Genomic DNA, 20,279 nt, shown 5'->3' with positions numbered 1-20,279 from the left:
TGGATGACGAAATCGACAAAAATGGAACATCACCATGTACCCCCTGACAACCCCAGCTGGATACCGACATGGAATTCCAATCCAATACTGGATTATGGGTTTGTAGCCATGGCAACCCCAACACGACCACATCATGCAGATTATGCAACACCAGAAAGCGAATAACTTCCTGATGTGCAGGAGCCATGCACATGGTCAGCTGGGCCCAGTATTGAGGTTTATTCTTGGCCAAAGGTGTAGCATCAATTCCTCTCAATGGAATAGGACACCGCAAAGGCTCCAAGAAAAACCCACAACGTTTAGCATAATCCAAATCCATCAGATTCAGGGCAGCGCCCGAATCCACAAACGCCATGACAGAAAACGACGACAAAGAGCATATCAAGGTAATGGACAGAAGGAATTTGGACTGTACAGTACCAATGACGGCAGACCTAGCGGACCGCTTAGTGCGCTTAGGACAATCAGAAATAGCATGAGTGGAATCACCACAGTAGAAACACAGACCATTCAGACGTCTGTATTCCTGCCGTTCAACTCTAGTCATAGTCCTATCGCACTGCATAGGCTCAGGTTTAACCTCAGGCAGTACCGCCAAATGGTGCACAGATTTACGCTCGCGCAAGCGTCGACCGATCTGAATGGCCAAAGACAAAGACTCATTCAAACCAGCAGGCATAGGAAATCCCACCATGACATCCTTAAGAGCCTCAGAGAGACCCTTTCTGAACAAAGCTGCCAGCGCAGATTCATTCCACTGAGTGAGTACTGACCATTTCCTAAATTTCTGACAATATACTTCTATATCATCCTGACCCTGGCACAAAGCCAGCAAATTTTTCTCAGCCTGATCCACTGAATTAGGCTCATCGTACAGCAATCCGAGCGCCAGGAAAAACGCATCGACACTACTCAATGCAGGGTCTCCTGGCGCAAGAGAAAATGCCCAGTCTTGAGGGTCGCCGCGCAAAAAAGAAATAATAATCAAAACCTGTTGAATAGGATTACCAGAAGAATGAGGTTTCAAGGCCAGAAATAGCTTACAATTATTTTTGAAACTTAGAAACTTAGTTCTATCTCCAAAAAACAAATCAGGAATAGGAATTCTTGGTTCTAACATAGATTTCTGATCAATAGTATCTTGAATTTTTTGTACATTTATAACGAGATTATCCATTGAAGAGCACAGACCCTGAATATCCATGTCCACACCTGTGTCCAGAATCACCCAAATGTCTAGGGAAAAAAAAAAAAAAGTGAACACAGAGCAGAAAAAAAAAAAAAATGATGTCAGAATTTTTTTCTTTCCCTCTATTGAGAATCATTAGTTAGGCTCCTTGTACTGTTATGTTTGCTAATGACAGGTGTTATGAAGGCAATCCAGAAACACAGTGTGCTTAGCGATCAGAGCGCACACAGTGATCTGACAAATACCCAAAAATACAAGAACGAGCTCTGAGACGTGGAAACTCTGTAGACTGCACACCTGATCCTATCCTAAACACAACTAAAAGCGGCTGTGGATTGCGCCTAACAACTACCTAGGCAACTCGGCACAGCCTAAGAAACTAGCTAGCCTGAAGATAGAAAAATAGGCCTGACTTGCCCCAGAGAAATTCCCCAAAGGAAAAGGCAGCCCCCCACATATAATAACTGTGAGTAAGATGAAAAGACAAAACGTAGGGATGAAATAGATTCAGCAAAGTGGGGCCCGATATTCTAGGACAGAGCGAGGACAGTAAAGCGAACTTTGCAGTCTACAAAAAACCCTAAAGCAAAACCACGCAAAGGGGGCAAAAAAAACCCACCGTGCCGAACTAACGGCACGGCGGTACACCCTTTGCGTCTCAGAGCTTCCAGCAAAACAAAAGACAAGCTGGACAGAAAAAAGCAACAAAAAAGCAAAAAGCACTTAGCTATACAGAGCAGCAGGTCACAGGAACAATCAGGAGAAGCTCAGATCCAACACTGAAACATTGACAAGGAGCAAGGATAGCAGCATCAGGCGGAGTTAAGTAATGAAGCAGCCAACGAGCTCACCAGAACACCTGAGGGAGGAAGCTCAGAAGCTGCAGTACCACTTGTGACCACAGGAGTGAATTCAGCCACAGAATTCACAACAGTCAACTTCCGGCAGTAGCAGCTGACTCCAAGGATCTGAGCCATTAATAAAGACTCCTAGGCAGGGCAGGTTATACACTGGAACAAGTTCAGATTGTGCCGACAGGATGGCTGTCATGATCCCAATGGCAGGGGATCACAAAAGGACAAGCACAAAAACAAAACAAGCTCTAGGGTGATGGAACCTGAGCTGACCGCGATCCTGAACCTAAACACACAACTAGCAGTAGCCGGGGAACGTGCCTAAGATGATTCCTAGACGTCTCGCGCCAGCCGTAGGATTAACTTCCCCTATTAGAAGAAACACAGACCTCACTTGCCTCCAGAGAAACACCCCACAGAAATAGCAGCCCCCCACATGTAATAACGGTGAAATGAGAGGAAAGCACATACGTAGTTATGAAAATAGAATCAGCAAAAATGAGGCCCGCTAAAGCTAGATAGCAGAGGATACAAAAGTGAACTGCACGGTCAGCGAAAAACCCTTCAAAAAACCATCCTGAAATTACTTGAACTCATGTACCAACTCATGGAACATCAGGAGTAATTTCAGCCCACTAGAGCAACCAGCAGCAAGGAATCACATATCTGCAAGCTGGACTAAGACAAAAATAAAGCAAAACGTGGAACAGGAAAATCAAAACTTAGCTTGTCCTGAAGATAACAGACGCAGGGAGCAGAGGTAAAAGGACACGCTGATTACATTGATAGCCGGCGAGGAAATGACAAAAAAGCCAGGTTAAATAGGAAACTCCCATAACCTGATGGAACAGGTGGACACCAGAGACCGCAGAGAACACAAGTCACCCAGTACCATCAGTAACCACCAGAGGGAGCCCAAAAACAGAACTCACAACAGATGGCCCCTTGGGATAGATCAGACTGTGCAGTCTCCGGATAGCAGACAGGACAGCCAAAGAGACAGATTCAGACTGTGGTGATGGGATGGCTACAAGGGCAGGTTAGAGACACAGGTCTCGGGATCAGCGCAGGCACCGCTGATGAGGTTTCAGGGTATGGTCATTGGAACAAGGATTAACTATTTAAGACTAATGGGACACATGATATGGGAAACATTAACAGACTATGGAATGGGGACTTTGCAACATACAGCTGCACCACCAATACACCTAACACAAACTATAGGGGTTGCTCAGGCACCTTCCAATAGGGGAGGGTGCCTCTTATACAAGAAGTCTCCCAGCTATTGGCTGGGAGACCTGTTGTGAACTCTGTTGTCAAGCTCCCTCCTGTGGTCATGAATGGTACTTCGGCTAGTTCTGTCCATGAACTTCCTTTGGTGGCGGTGAGTGGTGCTGCTGCTTCTGAGTTTCCTTTCACAGGTGACGAGGCTAATTCGTTGGCTGGCTGCTCTATTTAACTCCACTTAGTTCATTGCTCCATGCCACCTGTCAATGTTTCAGTATTGGTCTAGTCCGCTCCAGGATCTTGCTGGTGACCTGTCTACTCTATCAGAAGCTAAGTTCCTGCTTGAATTTTACTGTTTGCTATTTTCCTGTCCAGCTTGCTATCTGATTTTTGTCCTGCTTGCTGGAAGCTCTGGGACGCCGAGGGGCGCCTTCGCCCCGTGAGTCGGTGCGGAGGTCTTGTACCCTCGGCGTGGTTTTTTGTAGGGTTTTGTGTTGACCGCAAAGTTACCTTTCCTATCCTCTCTCTGTTCAGTAAGTCGGGCCTCTCTTTGCTAAATCTATTTAATCTCTGTGTTTGTGATTTTCATCTTGTTTCACAGTCAATATATGTGGGGGGCTGCCTTTTCCTTTGGGGAGTTTTCTCTGAGGCAAGGTAGGCTTTGTTTTCCTCCTTTAGGGCTAGCTAGTTCTTAGGCTGTGCCGAGTTGCATAGGGAGCGTTAGGCGCAATCCACAGCTATTTCTAGTGTGTGCGATAGGATTAGGGATTGCGGTCAGCAGAGTTTCCACTTCCCAGAGCTTGTGCTGTATTTTTGTCACTATCAGGTTTTTTCTGTGTGCTCTTAACCACCAGGTCCATTGTTGTCCTAACCACCAGTTCATAACAGAGACCACTTGCAGGTGTTCACATTAACCAAATGCCGGCCAGCTGAAAGGTGGAAGCATTTTACAATGTGGGCGCGCTACTCCCTTGAAGAAAAGGGGAGCGCGCACCAGGAGCACAATGCGGCATGCACAAGGAAGGAGGAAGGAGCATGCGAGGAAGTTTCTGTGGCTGGGGTGGTGAGTAGAGTTGAGCGACCTTGACCTTTTTAGAGTCGAGCCGGGTTTTGCGAAACCCGACTATGTCCAAAGTCGGGTCGAGTGAAATCGGCCGATTATGACGTAAAGTCGGGATCGACCGAAACACGAAACCCAATGCAAGTCAATGGGGCAGCATAGTCGGCAGTGAGTGGGGGCCAGGAAAACACCTAGAGTGGCCATTTTAATGTCAAAACCATCCATTCTTCTTAATGAAGCTTGTCAAGCGTAATTTACCTTATAATAATTGGAAGGCATTTGAAATTGGGGGTCATTTGGCTAAAGTTGTGGGGGGTAGGGCTGGTTCAAGTAATTAGTGGGCCCAGGAAATCTGGACCACGTCACGGCAGTGGAGCAGGGAGAGGTAAGTATTTCAACTTTGCAAGTGCTGTGAACCTGAGCAAGCAGGGGGGGCCCACTCGTTGGCATTGGCACTGGCACAGGGCCCCTCAAAGTACAGCGGTGTGTTTGCACGGCGGGGGCGCCTCCCACCGGCAGCAACACTTTTGCGTACTATGAGAGGCCCTGTGCCAGTGACGTCGCCAACTAGTATTCCTCCCCCCACCTGATGAAGGAACCTGCACTTTCATCTGCACCTTCCTCTTTGTCCCCGTGTAAGGTGGTATGGTATGCGGGAAGAGCAACCTGACTTTCAGCAGGGTCACAATGTTGTTGTGTAGCGTGCACGGGGAATGTTGCGTTATGGGTCAATGTACCAGCAGACTCATCTATCACTGGCTGGGCAATGGGCACGATGAAGTGGAAACACAGATATAGGCCCAAAGAAGAAAGTGGGCTAAATGCAGTTCAAAATTGGTAACACAGGAATAACCAGGGGGCATTGCAGTGGAGGACAACTGGAATGAGAGGCTGACACAGAGAGTAGGGCCAAATCAGTAAGTAGTCGAAATGCAGTTCAAAATTGGCAACCGTAGTAAACAGGCGGCACAGCTTTGTTCAGTGGAGGAGAACAGCAAGGAGTGGCAGACACCGATAGTAGGCCCCAAACCAACTAGTACGCCAAATGCAGTTGTTCCATTTAACCACAATTTAATGAGAGCCTGAAGATAGAAGCTCAGGAAAGGCAACCTGGGGAACACCTTGGAGTGTAACACACCATCTCTCTCCACCCCATACCCATTTTGTATGGCCTAATGCAGTGTACTTTTCTACAACTACTAAACGAGAGTCGGAAGACCGAAGCAATGGCAAGGAAACCTGGGGAACACCTTAGAGTGTAACACACCCTCTCTCTACACCCCATACCCAATTTGAAGGCCTAATGCAGTGTAGTTTCCAAGAACTACTAAACGAGAGCCGGAAGATCGAAGCTCAGGAAAGGCAACCTGGGGAACACCTTGGAGTGTAACACACCCTCTCGCTACACCCCATACCCAATTTGAAGGCCTAATGCAGCGTAGTTTCCAACAACTACTAAACGAGAGCCGGAAGATCGAAGCTCAGGAAAGGCAACCTGGGGAACACCTTGGAGTGTAACAAACCCTCTCTCTACACCCCATACCCAATTTGTAGGCCTAATGCAGCGTAGTTTCCGACAACTACTAAACGAGAGCATGAAGATCGAAGCTCAGGAAAGGCAACCTGGGGAACACCTTGGAGTGTAACACACCCTCTCTCTACACCCCATACCCAATTTGTAGGCCTAATGCAGCGTAGTTTCCGACAACTACTAAACGAGAGCCGGAATATCGAAGCTCAGGAAAGGCAACCTGGGGAACACCTTGGAGTGTAACACACCCTCTCTCTACGCCCCATACCCAATTTGTAGGCCTAATGCAGCGTAGTTTCCGACAACTACTAAACGAGAGCCGGAATATCGAAGCTCAGGAAAGGCAACCTGGGGAACACCTTGGAGTGTAACACACCCTCTCTCTACACCCCATACCCAATTTGAAGGCCTAATGCAGTGTAGTTTCCAAGAACTACTAAACGAGAGCCGGAAGATCGAAGCTCAGGAAAGGCAACCTGGGGAACACCTTGGAGTGTAACACACCCTCTCGCTACACCCCATACCCAATTTGAAGGCCTAATGCAGCGTAGTTTCCAACAACTACTAAACGAGAGCCGGAAGATCGAAGCTCAGGAAAGGCAACCTGGGGAACACCTTGGAGTGGAACACACCATCTCTCTACACCCCATACCCAATTTGAAGGCCTAATGCAGAGTAGTTTCCAAGAACTACTAAACGAGAGCCGGAAGATCGAAGCTCAGGAAAGGCAACCTGGGGAACACCTTGGAGTGTAACACAACGTCTCTCTACACGACGGAAGGGCTGATTCTTAGGAAGGAAGGCTGTTGGAAATAAGCATTGCGCGTCCGAGGGTGATTATATTCTTATTAGGTATATACTCACCCTCGGACGCGCCCTGCTTCTTTATTTGGAATGAATGTTTATTTGCAATGTGGTGTTGACTTTCTCTATTATTTTGGTAATTAATGATTTTATTATTTTCATTATTTTGCATCTTCTCGGCAATAATATAAAGAAGACGCGACAGGACAACACTCGGTGGATGCCATATGTGTGTTTTCAATTTAAAAAAACTTTCAGTTAACTACTTGCAGGAGAAAGTAATTGTAGCTGGTGGCCATTTTTAGTACTGTACCAGATTAGAGTTGTGTGTTTGTTTTTAATGTTAAAATGTCTGCATTTGATATCTCACCAGTATTTTCTTTTTTATAAGCAAAATACTTATTTTTATATTTTCTGATGTTGGTTCCAGGGGTACACGGCCAGCAGTGCCCTGGTCAGTGTAGTAGTAGTTGAAAGAATGGACCGCAGACAGGCATCGAAGGCCTAAAATAATAACACATGGCTGTAGGCAATTTTAAATTGGTTCCAGGGGTACACGGACAGCAGTGGTGTGGTCAGTGGAGGCCTAGTGGAAGGAGTGACCGCAGACAGGCATCGAAGGCCTAAAATAATAACACATGGCTGTAGGCAATTTTAAATTGGTTCCAGGGGTACACGGACAGCAGTGGTGTGGTCAGTGGAGGCCTAGTGGAAGGAGTGACCGCAGACAGGCATCGAAGGCCTAAAATAATAACACATGGCTGTAGGCAATTTTAAATTGGTTCCAGGGGTACACGGACAGCAGTGGTGTGGTCAGTGGAGGCCTAGTGGAAGGAGTGACCGCAGACAGGCATCGAAGGCCTAAAATAATAACACATGGCTGTAGGCAATTTTAAATTGGTTCCAGGGGTACACGGGCAGCAGTGACCTGGTCAGTGTAGTAGTAGTTGAAAGAATGGACCGCAGACAGGCATCGAAGGCCTAAAATAAAAAAATTGGGCTGGCTGTAGGCAATTTTAAATTGGTTCCAGGGGTACACGGGCAGCAGTGGTGTGGTCAGTGGAGGCCTAGTGGAAGGAGTGACCGCAGACAGGCATCGAAGGCCTAAAATAATAACACATGGCTGTAGGCAATTTTAAATTGGTTCCAGGGGTACACGGGCAGCAGTGACCTGGTCAGTGTAGTAGTAGTTGAAAAAATGGACCGCAGACAGGCATCGAATGCCTAAAATAATAACACATGGCTGTAGGCAATTTTAAATTGGTTACAGGGGTACACGGACAGCAGTGACCTGGTCAGTGTAGTAGTAGTTGAAAGAATGGACCGCAGACAGGCATCGAAGGCCTAAAATAAAAAAATTGGGCTGGCTGTAGGCAATTTTAAATTGGTTCCAGGGGTACACGGACAGCAGTGGTGTGGTCAGTGGAGGCCTAGTGGAAGGAGTGACCGCAGACAGGCATCGAAGGCCTAAAATAATAACACATGGCTGTAGGCAATTTTAAATTGGTTCCAGGGGTACACGGACAGCAGTGACCTGGTCAGTGTAGTAGTAGTTGAAAGAATGGACCGCAGACAGGCATCGAAGGCCTAAAATAAAAAAATTGGGCTGACTGTAGGCAATTTTAAATTGGTTCCAGGGGTACACGGGCAGCAGTGACCTGGTCAGTGTAGTAGTAGTTGAAAGAATGGACCGCAGACAGGCTTAGAAGGCCTAACATAACAAACTTGGGCTGGCTGTAGGCACTTTTAAATTGGTTCCAGGGGTACACGGGCAGCAGTGGTCTGGTCAGTGGAAGTCTAGTGGAAGGAGTGACCGCAGACAGGCTTCCAAGGCCTAACATAACAAACTTGGGCTGGCTGTAGGCACTTTTAAATTGGTTCCAGGGGTACACGGGCAGCAGTGGTCTGGTCAGTGGAAGTCTAGTGGAAGGAGTGACCGCAGACAGGCTTCCAAGGCCTAACATAACAAACTTGGGCTGGCTGTAGGCACTTTTAAATTGGTTCCAGGGGTACACGGGCAGCAGTGGTCTGGTCAGTGGAAGTCTAGTGGAAGGAGTGACCGCAGACAGGCTTCCAAGGCCTAACATAACAAACTTGGGCTGGCTGTAGGCACTTTTAAATTGGTTCCAGGGGTACACGGGCAGCAGTGGTCTGGTCAGTGGAAGTCTAGTGGAAGGAGTGACCGCAGACAGGCTTCCAAGGCCTAACATAACAAACTTGGGCTGGCTGTAGGCACTTTTAAATTGGTTCCAGGGGTACACGGGCAGCAGTGACCTGGTCAGTGTAGTAGTAGTTGAAAGAATGGACCGCAGACAGGCATCGAAGGCCTAAAATAAAAAAATTGGGCTGGCTGTAGGCAATTTTAAATTGGTTCCAGGGGTACACGGGCAGCAGTGGTGTGGTCAGTGGAGGCCTAGTGGAAGGAGTGACCGCAGACAGGCATCGAAGGCCTAAAATAATAACACATGGCTGTAGGCAATTTTAAATTGGTTCCAGGGGTACACGGACAGCAGTGGTGTGGTCAGTGGAGGCCTAGTGGAAGGAGTGACCGCAGACAGGCATCGAAGGCCTAAAATAATAACACATGGCTGTAGGCAATTTTAAATTGGTTCCAGGGGTACACGGACAGCAGTGACCTGGTCAGTGTAGTAGTAGTTGAAAGAATGGACCGCAGACAGGCATCGAAGGCCTAAAATAAAAAAATTGGGCTGGCTGTAGGCAATTTTAAATTGGTTCCAGGGGTACACGGACAGCAGTGGTGTGGTCAGTGGAGGCCTAGTGGAAGGAGTGACCGCAGACAGGCATCGAAGGCCTAAAATAATAACACATGGCTGTAGGCAATTTTAAATTGGTTCCAGGGGTACACGGACAGCAGTGACCTGGTCAGTGTAGTAGTAGTTGAAAGAATGGACCGCAGACAGGCATCGAAGGCCTAAAATAAAAAAATTGGGCTGGCTGTAGGCAATTTTAAATTGGTTCCAGGGGTACACGGGCAGCAGTGACCTGGTCAGTGTAGTAGTAGTTGAAAGAATGGACCGCAGACAGGCTTAGAAGGCCTAACATAACAAACTTGGGCTGGCTGTAGGCACTTTTAAATTGGTTCCAGGGGTACACGGGCAGCAGTGGTCTGGTCAGTGGAAGTCTAGTGGAAGGAGTGACCGCAGACAGGCTTCCAAGGCCTAACATAACAAACTTGGGCTGGCTGTAGGCACTTTTAAATTGGTTCCAGGGGTACACGGGCAGCAGTGGTCTGGTCAGTGGAAGTCTAGTGGAAGGAGTGACCGCAGACAGGCTTCCAAGGCCTAACATAACAAACTTGGGCTGGCTGTAGGCACTTTTAAATTGGTTCCAGGGGTACACGGGCAGCAGTGGTCTGGTCAGTGGAAGTCTAGTGGAAGGAGTGACCGCAGACAGGCTTCCAAGGCCTAACATAACAAACTTGGGCTGGCTGTAGGCACTTTTAAATTGGTTCCAGGGGTACACGGGCAGCAGTGGTCTGGTCAGTGGAAGTCTAGTGGAAGGAGTGACCGCAGACAGGCTTCGAAGGCCTAACATAACAAAATTGGGCTGGCTGTAGGCACTTTAAATTGGTTCCAGGGGTACATGGGCAGCAGTGTATGGTCAGTGGAAGTCTAGTGGAAGGAGTGACGGCAGACAGTCTTCGAAGGCCTAACATAACAAAATTGGGCTGACTGTAGGCACTTTTAAATTGGTTCCAGGGTAACACGGCCAGCAGTGGCCTGGTCAGTGTAGTAGTTGTAGAAAGAAGGGACCGCAGACAGGCTTCGAAGGCCTAACATAACAAAAATGTCAAAACAATGGTATTGTCAGTGCCAGGCATTGAAGGATGTCAGCGGCTAGACTACACATTGGTGAAGCTGTGAGAGATAATTTTGCTAGTGGTAGAGCACTGTTTGAGCTGGGGGGGGGAACTGTCTTGTGGCCGGCGGTACAGGCATAGGGCCCCTCATATTACAACGGTGTGTCTGACGTTGGGTGCGCACCACCACCGCCAGAGACACTTTATTGTACTATGAGGGACCCAGTGGCAGTGCCGTCGACCAAAAGCGGCCACACCCACCTCTTCAGACAAACAGCACTCTCAAGGGTCCAAGCGCAAAGTGGCGATAGCACGGCCCCGTGTGGGGAGTTTGGCCATTTCGTGAGGTGGAAACATGTCGTATGCTGGACAATCAGGTGAAGAAAATTACGAGATTGGAAAAGTCATTCAGAATAGTCCACAGGCAAGACCTTTTCATAGGAAAGCTAGGTGTCAGCCGGGCAGGGTGGGGCAAAAGATTTTGAAATCCAGTTGTGGTTCATTTTAATGAAGGTTAGATCATCTACATTTTGGGTAGCCAGACGAGTCCTTTTTTCTGTTAGTATTGAACCTGCAGCACTGAATACTCTTTCTGATAGGACACTAGCTGCCGGGCAAGCAAGCTCCTGCAATGCATATTCTGCCAATTCTGGCCAGGTGTCTAATTTGGATGCCCAGTAATCAAATGGGAATGACGGTTGAGGGAGAACGTCGATAAGGGATGAAAAATAGTTTGTAACCATACTGGACAAATGTTGTCTCCTGTCACTTTGAATTGATGCTGCAGTACCTGTCCTGTCTGCGGTCATAGAAAAATCACTCCACAACCTGGTCAGAAAACCCCTCTGTCCAACGCCACTTCTGATTTCTGCCCCTCTAACACCTCTGGTCTGCTGGCCCCTGGAGCTCGTGTGAGAACGATCACGGGCGCTGTGTGCAGGGAATGCCAGAAGCAAACGGTCAACAAGAGTTGATTGTTTTGTTGCTAATATTAGTTCCAAGTTCTCATGTGGCATAATATTTTGCAATTTGCCTTTATAGCGAGGATCAAGGAGGCAGGCCAACCAGTAATCGTCATCGTTCATCATTTTTGTAATGCGTGTGTCCCTTTTGAGGATACGCAAGGCATAATCCGCCATGTGGGCCAAAGTTCCCGTTGTCAAATCTGCGGTTGTGCTTGGTTGAGGGGCAGTTGCAGGCAAATCTACGTCACTTGTGTCCCTCAAAAAACCAGAACCCGGCCTTGCCACGCCACCAATTTCCCGTGCCCCCGGGAAAGCTTCCTCATTAAAAATATACTCATCCCCATCATCCTCCTCATCCTCCACCTCCTCTTCGCCCGGTACCTCGTCATGTACACTGCCCTGACCAGACAATCGCTGACTGTCATCAAGGCTTTCCTCTTCCTCTGGTGCAGACGCCTGATCCTTTATGTGCGTCAAACTTTGCATCAGCAGACGCATTAGGGGGATGCTCATGCTTATTATGGCGTTGTCTGCACTAACCAGCCGTGTGCATTCCTCAAAACACTGAAGGACTTGACACATGTCTTGAATCTTCGACCACTGCACACCTGACAACTCCATGTCTGCCATCCTACTGCCTGCCCGTGTATGTGTATCCTCCCACAAAAACATAACAGCCCGCCTCTGTTCGCACAGTCTCTGAAGCATGTGCAGTGTTGAGTTCCACCTTGTTGCAACGTCTATGATTAGGCGATGCTGGGGAAGGTTCAAAGAACGCTGATAGGTCTGCATACGGCTGGAGTGTACAGGCGAACGGCGGATATGTGCGCAAAGTCCACGCACTTTGAGGAGCAGGTCGGATAACCCCGGATAACTTTTCAGGAAGCACTGCACCACCAGGTTTAAGGTGTGAGCCAGGCAAGGAATGTGTTTCAGTTGGGAAAGGGAGATGGCAGCCATGAAATTCCTTCCGTTATCACTCACTACCTTGCCTGCCTCAAGATCTACAGTGCCCAGCCACGACTGCGTTTCTTGCTGCAAGAACTCGGACAGAACTTCCGCGGTGTGTCTATTGTCGCCCAAACACTTCATAGCCAATACAGCCTGCTGACGTATGCCAGTAGCTGCCCCATAATGGGAGACCTGGTGTGCAACAGTGGCAGGTGCGGATGGAGTGTTTGTGCGACTGCGGTCTGTGGACGAGCTCTTGCTTCTGCAGGAGGACGAGGAGGAGGAGGAGGAGGGGGTGCGAACGGCTACAGACAACTGTTTACTAGACCGTGGGCTAGGCAGAACTGTCCCAAACTTGCTGTCCCCTGTGGACCCTGAATCCACCACATTTACCCAGTGTGCCGTGATGGACACGTAACGTCCCTGGCCATGCCTACTGGTCCATGCATCTGTTGTCAGGTGCACCTTTGTGCTCACAGATTGCCTGAGTGCATGGACGATGCGCTCTTTAACATGCTGGTGGAGGGCTGGGATGGCTTTTCTGGAAAAAAAGTGTCGACTGGGTAGCTCGTAGCGTGGTACAGCGTAGTCCATCAGGTCTTTGAAAGCTTCGCTTTCAACTAACCGGTAGGGCATCATCTCTAACGAGATTAGTCTAGCTATGTGGGCGTTCAAACCCTGTGTACGCGGATGCGAGGCTAAGTATTTCCTTTTTCTAACCATAGTCTCATGTAGGGTGAGCTGGACTGGAGAGCTGGAGATCGTGGAACTAGCGGGGGTGCCGGTGGACATGGCAGACTGAGAGACGGTGGGAGATGGTATTGTTGCCGCCGGTGCCCTAGATGCAGTGTTTCCTACTACGAAACTGGTGATTCCCTGACCCTGACTGCTTTGGCCTGGCAAAGATACCTGCACAGATACAGCAGGTGGTGCGCTAAATGGTGGTCCTACACTGCCGGAAGGGATGTTGCGTTGATGACTAGCTTCATTGGCCGAGGGTGCAACAACCTTAAGGGACGTTTGGTAGTTAGTCCAAGCTTTCAAATGCATGGTGGTTAAATGTCTATGCATGCAACTAGTATTGAGACTTTTCAGATTCTGACCTCTGCTTAAGGAAGTAGAACATTTTTGACAGATGACTTTGCGCTGATCAATTGGATGTTGTTTAAAAAAATGCCAGACTGCACTCTTTCTAGCATCGGATACCTTTTCAGGCATTGCAGACTGAGCTTTAACCGGATGGCCACGCTGTCCTCCACCAGGTTTTGGCTTTGCCACGCGTTTTGGGCAAGATACGGGCCCGGCAGATGGAACCTGTGGCGATGTTGATGCCTGCTGCGGCCCCTCCTCCTCCTCTGCTTCAGAACTGCTGCCGCCTGCACCCTGTTCCCCCAATGGCTGCCAATCGGGGTCAAGAACTGGGTCATCTAATAACTCTTCTTGTACCTCCTGCGCAACTTCGTCTGTGTCACCGTGTCGTTCGGTGGTATAGCGTTCGTGATGGGGCAACATAGTCTCATCAGGGTCTGATTCTTGATCAGCACCCTGCGAGGGCAATGTTGTGGTCTGAGTCAAAGGACCAGCATAGTAGTCTGGCTGTGGCTGTGCGTCAGTGCACTCCATGTCAGATTCAATTTGTAATGGGCATGGACTGTTAACTGCTTCACTTTCTAAGCCAGGGACGGTATGTGTAAAGAGCTCCATGGAGTAACCCGTTGTGTCGCCTGCTGCATTCTTCTCTGTTGTTGTTTTTGCTGAAGAGGACAAGGAAGTGACTTGTCCCTGACCGTGAACATCCACTAACGACGCGCTGCTTTTACTTTTACCAGTTTCACGAGATGAGGCAAAAGAGCTAGAGGCTGAGTCAGCAAGATAAGCCAAAACTTGCTCTTGCTGCTCCGGCTTTAAAAGCGGTTTTCCTAATCCCAGAAAAGGGAGCGTTCGAGGCCTTGTGTAGCCGGACGACGAACCTGGCTCCACAGCTCCAGACTTAGGTGCAATATTTTTTCCCCCACGACCACCTGATGCTCCACCACTACCACTACCCTCATTACCAGCTGACAATGAACGCCCCCGGCCACGACCTCTTCCACTAGACTTCCTCATTGTTTTAAAAACGTAACCAAACTAACGTTATTTGTTGCAGTCACACAACTTACACGGTGAGCTATAACTTCAGTATGATTTAGCTACCCCTTTACAGGTTGGTGAGACCACAGCGAAAATCAGGCCCAATGTTACACACTCTTTTTTTGGTGGCTGCAAATTAGAGAGATGCCCCACACGCAGGACTGTCACTGAAGCACAAATGTTAATATTAATGTCACACTATTATTTTTTTTTTATTTTTATTTTTTTCAGGAACACTTTAGAAACCCCCCCAAAAAAAAAAATAGATTTTTGCAGGGAGAATTTAGAAAACAAATGTAACAAACTATATGCTTTCTATGGGCCACTGAGTGAGAGATGACGCACACAGGAATCAGGAGTGGCACACAAGCCCAGAGGCCAATATTTTTCTACCAATGATTGATGGAGTTATTTTCTCTGGTAGATTTTGGAACCCAAATCAAGGAAAAAAAATGTAGGCTTTCTATGGACCACAATTGGAGAGAGAGAGAGAGAGAGATGGCACACCCAGGAGTCAAGACTGGCACACAAGCAGAAAGGCCAATATTAATCTCCCACTGTTTTTTTGGTTGTTTTTTTTTTTTTTTTTTCAGGGAGACTTTAGAAATAAAAATAATAAAAAAAATATGATTTTATCAGGAAGAATTTAGAAACCAAATAAAATAAAATGATTTTTTCAGGGAGAATTTATAAAACAAATAAAAACAAAAATAGGCGTTCTATGGCCCACTGACTGAGAGATGACGCACACAGGAGTCAGGAGTGGCACACAAACCCAGAGGCCAATATTTTTCTACCAATGATTGATGTAGTTATTTTCTCTGGTAGATTTTAGAACCCAAATCAAGGAAAAAAAATATAGGCTTTCTATGGACCACAATTGGAGAGAGAGAGAGAGAGAGAGAGAGAGAGAGATGGCACACCCAGGAGTCAAGACTGGCACACAAGCAGAAAGGCCAATATTAATCTCCCACTGTTTTTTTGGTTGTTTTTTTTTTTTTTTTTTCAGGGAGACTTTAGAAATAAAAATAATAAAAAAAATATGATTTTATCAGGAAGAATTTAGAAACCAAATAAAATAAAATGATTTTTTCAGGGAGAATTTAGAAAACAAATAAAACCAAAAATATGCGTTCTATGGCCCACTGACTGAGAGAGAGAGAGAGATGGAACGCTTAGTACTGGCACACAAGCCCAAAGGGCAATATTAATCTCCCTTTTTTTTTCCAGGGAGAATTTCTGAAACCCAAAAAAAAAATAAAATAGGCTTTCTATGGCCCACTATTTGTGAGAGAGATGGGACGCTCAGGACTGGCACAGATGGCACGCTCAGGACTGGCACAGAAGCCCAGAGGCCAATATTAATCTCCCTTTTTTTCTGGGAGAATTTATAAAACCAAAAAAATATTTAAATAGGCTTTCTATGGCCCACTATTTGTGAGAGAGATGGCACGCTCAGGACTGGCACAGATGGCACGCTCACAACTGGCACACAAGCCCAGAGGCCAATATTAATCTCCCTTTTTTCAGGGAAAATTGATAAAACAAAAAAAAAAATTAAATAGGCTTTCTATGGCCCACTATTTGTGAGAGAGATGGCACGCTCAGGGCTGGCTGGCACAGATGGCACGCTCAGGACTGGCACACAAGCCCAGAGGCCAATATTAATCTCCCTTTTTTTCTGGGAGAATTTATAAAACCAAAAAAATATTTAAATAGGCTTTCTATGGCCCACTATTTGTGAGAGAGATGGCACGCTCAGGACTGGCACAGATGGCACGCTCACAACTGGCACACAAGCCCAGAGGCCAATATTAATCTCCCTTTTTTCAGGGAAAATTGATAAAACAAAAAAAAAATTAAATAGGCTTTCTATGGCCCACTATTTGTGAGAGAGATGGCACGCTCAGGGCTGGCTGGCACAGATGGCACGCTCAGGACTGGCACACAAGCCCAGAGGCCAATATTAATCTCCCTTTTTTTCTGGGAGAATTTATAAAACCAAAAAAATATTTAAATAGGCTTTCTATGGCCCACTATTTGTGAGAGAGATGGCACGCTCAGGACTGGCACAGATGGCACGCTCACAACTGGCACACAAGCCCAGAGGCCAATATTAATCTCCCTTTTTTCAGGGAAAATTGATAAAACAAAAAAAAAAATTAAATAGGCTTTCTATGGCCCACTATTTGTGAGAGAGATGGCACGCTCAGGGCTGGCTGGCACAGATGGCACGCTCAGGACTGGCACACAAGCCCAGAGGCCAATATTAATCTCCCTTTTTTTCTGGGAGAATTTATAAAACCAAAAAAATATTTAAATAGGCTTTCTATGGCCCACTATTTGTGAGAGAGATGGCACGCTCAGGACTGGCACAGATGGCACGCTCACAACTGGCACACAAGCCCAGAGGCCAATATTAATCTCCCTTTTTTCAGGGAAAATTTATAAAACAAAAAAAAAAATTAAATAGGCTTTCTATGGCCCACTATTTGTGAGAGAGATGGCACGCTCAGGGCTGGCACAGATGGCACGCTCAGGACTGGCACACAAGCCCAGAGGCCAATATTAATCTCCCTTTTTTTCAGGGAGAATTTATAAAACCAAAAAAAAAAATAAATAGGCTTTCTATGGCCCACTATTTGTGAGAGAGATGGCACACTCAGGACTGGCACACAAGCCCAAAGGCCAATATTAATCTCCCACTGTATTTTTATCAGGGAGAATTTATACACCCCACAAAAAAAAATACAGAAAAATGAAAAGGCTTTCTATGGCCCACTATGTGAGAGAGATGGCACACACAGGGATGGCACTCTAGCAGAAATGCCAAATTGCCAATCTTAATCTCCCACCAAAAAAAAAAAAACAGGGAATGTCCTACAATTACTATCTCCCTGCCTGCAGTAATCTCAGCCAGGTATGGCAGGCAGCTACTATCTCCCTGCCTGCAGTAATCTCAGCCAGGTATGGCAGGCAGCAATAAGGAGTGGACTGATGCACAAATGAAATAAAAAGTGTGGACAAACAAAAAAGATAGCTGTGCAGAAAGGAAGGAACAAGAGGATTTGTGCTTTGAAAAAAGCAGTTGGTTTGCACAGCGGCGTACACACAGCAATGCAGCTATCAGGGAGCCTTCTAGGGCAGCCCAATGAGCTACAGCGCTGAGGGGAAAAAAAAAAAAAAAAAAACTTCCACTGTCCCTGCACACCGAGGGTGGTGTTGGACAGTGCAAATCGCTGCAGCACAAGCGGTTTTGTGGTTAATGGACCCTGCCTAACGCTATCCCTGCTTCTGACAAAGCGGCAGCAACCTCTCCCTAAGCTCAGATCAGCAGCAGTAAGATGGCGGTCGGCGGGAACGCCTCTTTATAGCCCCTGTGACGTCGCAGACAGCAAGCCAATCACTGCAATGCCCTTCTCTAAGATGGTGGGGACCAGGACCTATGTCATCACGCTGCCCACACTCTGCGTTTACCTTCATTGGCTGAGAAATGGCGCTTTTCGCGTCATTGAAACGCGACTTTGGCGCGAAAGTCGCGTACCGCATGGCCGACCCCGCACAGGGGTCGGATCGGGTTTCATGAAACCCCGACTTAGCCAAAAGTCGGCGACTTTTGAAAATGTTCGACCCGTTTCGCTCAACCCTAGTGGTGAGTAAGTCGGTGTCCCCACATGGTGGGAGGAGGGAAACCATGCTGAGGCGCCGGCAGATGTAACCCTATTTATTAGGGAGTCTTAAACTAGGATCCATGAAACCTCAAATGGTTTTTGGATAAAAGTTTGCTCTCTAAAGTCGTTTTAGATATTTTTAAATGATCAACGTAACTTTAAAGTAAAAAAAAATTGGATGGATCCATTATCTTCATCAGACCATGATATTTGTCCATGGACTAAGGAGGAGTTAAGATAAAGTTTTGTATATAATGTATTACTATATTATGTACTGTATGCACTTCTTTATTTTCAGTGAGAATGAAGCCAGTGTGGCTGCTCTTGTGGAGTTGCCTTTCATTGTGTGGACACTGTAGTCCTGGTGTTGTTTTGCGGGTAACTCAAAAATGGATGGACTACAGTAAGTAACCTGATATATGAAACCTGTTTGTAGGAACAATTCCAGGCCACAGTTTAATATTGACATTTTCTGCATCTAGTGTTATCAGAAGGAACAGAAGTTTTTCGCCACATGCTTAAACGTGACCATCTACCAAATATTATTGGGTCTACACGTGTTTTTGGCAATGTTGACTATGCAATTACAGGGTAAGAATTGGGAAAATGTATTGCAGCTACACACTGTTTTGTTCTACAATATTAAGGTTTTATTATTTTATCTCACAGAATATCAATTGAAGAATTTGAAACTTCTCATACTATGGCTGTCCCAGTACCTCCAGCGGATATTCAGTTAAATGTTGAAGGTGCAATAGCCAAGGTGTTTGGCCAGTGGAGGGTAAAACATTGGTTAATGTAAGTATACAAGCTAACCACTGTTTGAGGACTGTTGATGTAGGGCTAATATTAATTAATAAAAATCAGGCTTCATCATATTGTTTTCTTGTTCTTTGATGTTCTGCACAATTGGCATATTAATAAAATGAATACACATAGGCAAGTGGGCATTTGGTTCAGTTTTAATTAAACTCAACTAAACTTAAAGGGGTTGTCCTATCTTATTTGATAAGTCTGCAGTCACTGTGTGTGACTGCAGACTTACTGTATGAATTCCGCCAGTGCATGCACTGTGCACTGCAGAGATTCACTGGTTTTTGAGCCGGGACTAGAGAGTATGTATGCGCTATACATACTCCCAGCCAGAGCCCGTCCAGTGGGCGCGACCTTGCATTACACACTTGTATGGAGTTAGGTCGTGCCCTCTTGTTGACCATGCACACAGAAACAACATCAGTAGATGGGGCACTGCCTCGCTCAATACTAGTGTATAGAGCAAAGCTGAACCCACTGGACGGCATCTGGCCTGGAGTATGTATAACTCATACATACCCTGCGGTCACGGCTCAGCAACCGGCAAATCCTCTCAGTGCACAGTGTGTACTTTGTGGAGATTCATATTTCTGCAGTCAGACAGAGTGACTGCAGACTTATCGATTTGGACCAGACACCCCCTTTAATTAAACTTCATTAAAATTTTCACCATTATGACACTATTTTCATTAGTATATTTGAAAAATGTCCTGATTTTTACAGAAAAGGCACTCCAGCTTTATTACAGTGATTATTCCAACATAAAATAACGGTGCAAACAAATTTTTGTTGACTTGGTGTGATCAAACAGTATAGCATATTATCTTCTCCTCATTGTTCCCCAGAAGCCAGGAGGAGGGCAAAGATGCATGGAAGACAATTAGGTAGAAAAGTGCACTGAACTGTTTGTCCATGGCAATGAGTTCCTGTTCTTCTTTTGAATGGTCACTTTGTAATTACAGACTCCTTCTAGTAAATGATGAAAATTAACGTTAAAATGAACCTGTAATGTGAAAAAATGGTATTAACATGCAGATATAGGGTTAATCTCCATGTTAATAGCATTCTGAGCCTACTCAGAGCCCACATTGAAAATTCTGCTGCTGGCAGGAAATGAACTTTATTCCTCCCAGTGGCCTTGGGCTTTTAGTCATAGGGGTGCGGCCTGTGATGCTTCAGTCATCACTCAGTATCCAGTGAGTGGTGGCTGTAACTACACCGCCAACACTGACTGACAGCTGGCTCTAATGCTCAGTTGGCTGTC

The 20,279-nt window shown here is 46.5% G+C and overlaps 1 protein-coding gene across 5 annotated transcripts in view; it reads left to right on the top strand.

Moving 5' to 3' along the window:
- Positions 1–20,279, top strand: part of LOC138667605 (bactericidal permeability-increasing protein-like) — a 295,646-nt gene that overhangs the window by 13,374 nt on the left and 261,993 nt on the right. For all 5 annotated transcript variants that reach the window (XM_069755743.1, XM_069755742.1, XM_069755739.1 and 2 more), the window contains exons 2-4: positions 18,501–18,605; positions 18,685–18,793; positions 18,872–19,000. In XM_069755743.1, coding sequence (XP_069611844.1) covers positions 18,506–18,605; positions 18,685–18,793; positions 18,872–19,000 — 338 coding nt within the window. In that variant the 5' untranslated portion in view covers positions 18,501–18,505. The remainder of the gene's footprint in view (positions 1–18,500; positions 18,606–18,684; positions 18,794–18,871; positions 19,001–20,279) is intronic.

The sequence above is a fragment of the Ranitomeya imitator genome, chromosome 2 (genome assembly GCF_032444005.1).
Source record: "Ranitomeya imitator isolate aRanImi1 chromosome 2, aRanImi1.pri, whole genome shotgun sequence".
Classification (NCBI taxonomy): domain Eukaryota; kingdom Metazoa; phylum Chordata; class Amphibia; order Anura; family Dendrobatidae; genus Ranitomeya; species Ranitomeya imitator.
This window is presented reverse-complemented; position numbering and strand designations above follow the sequence as displayed.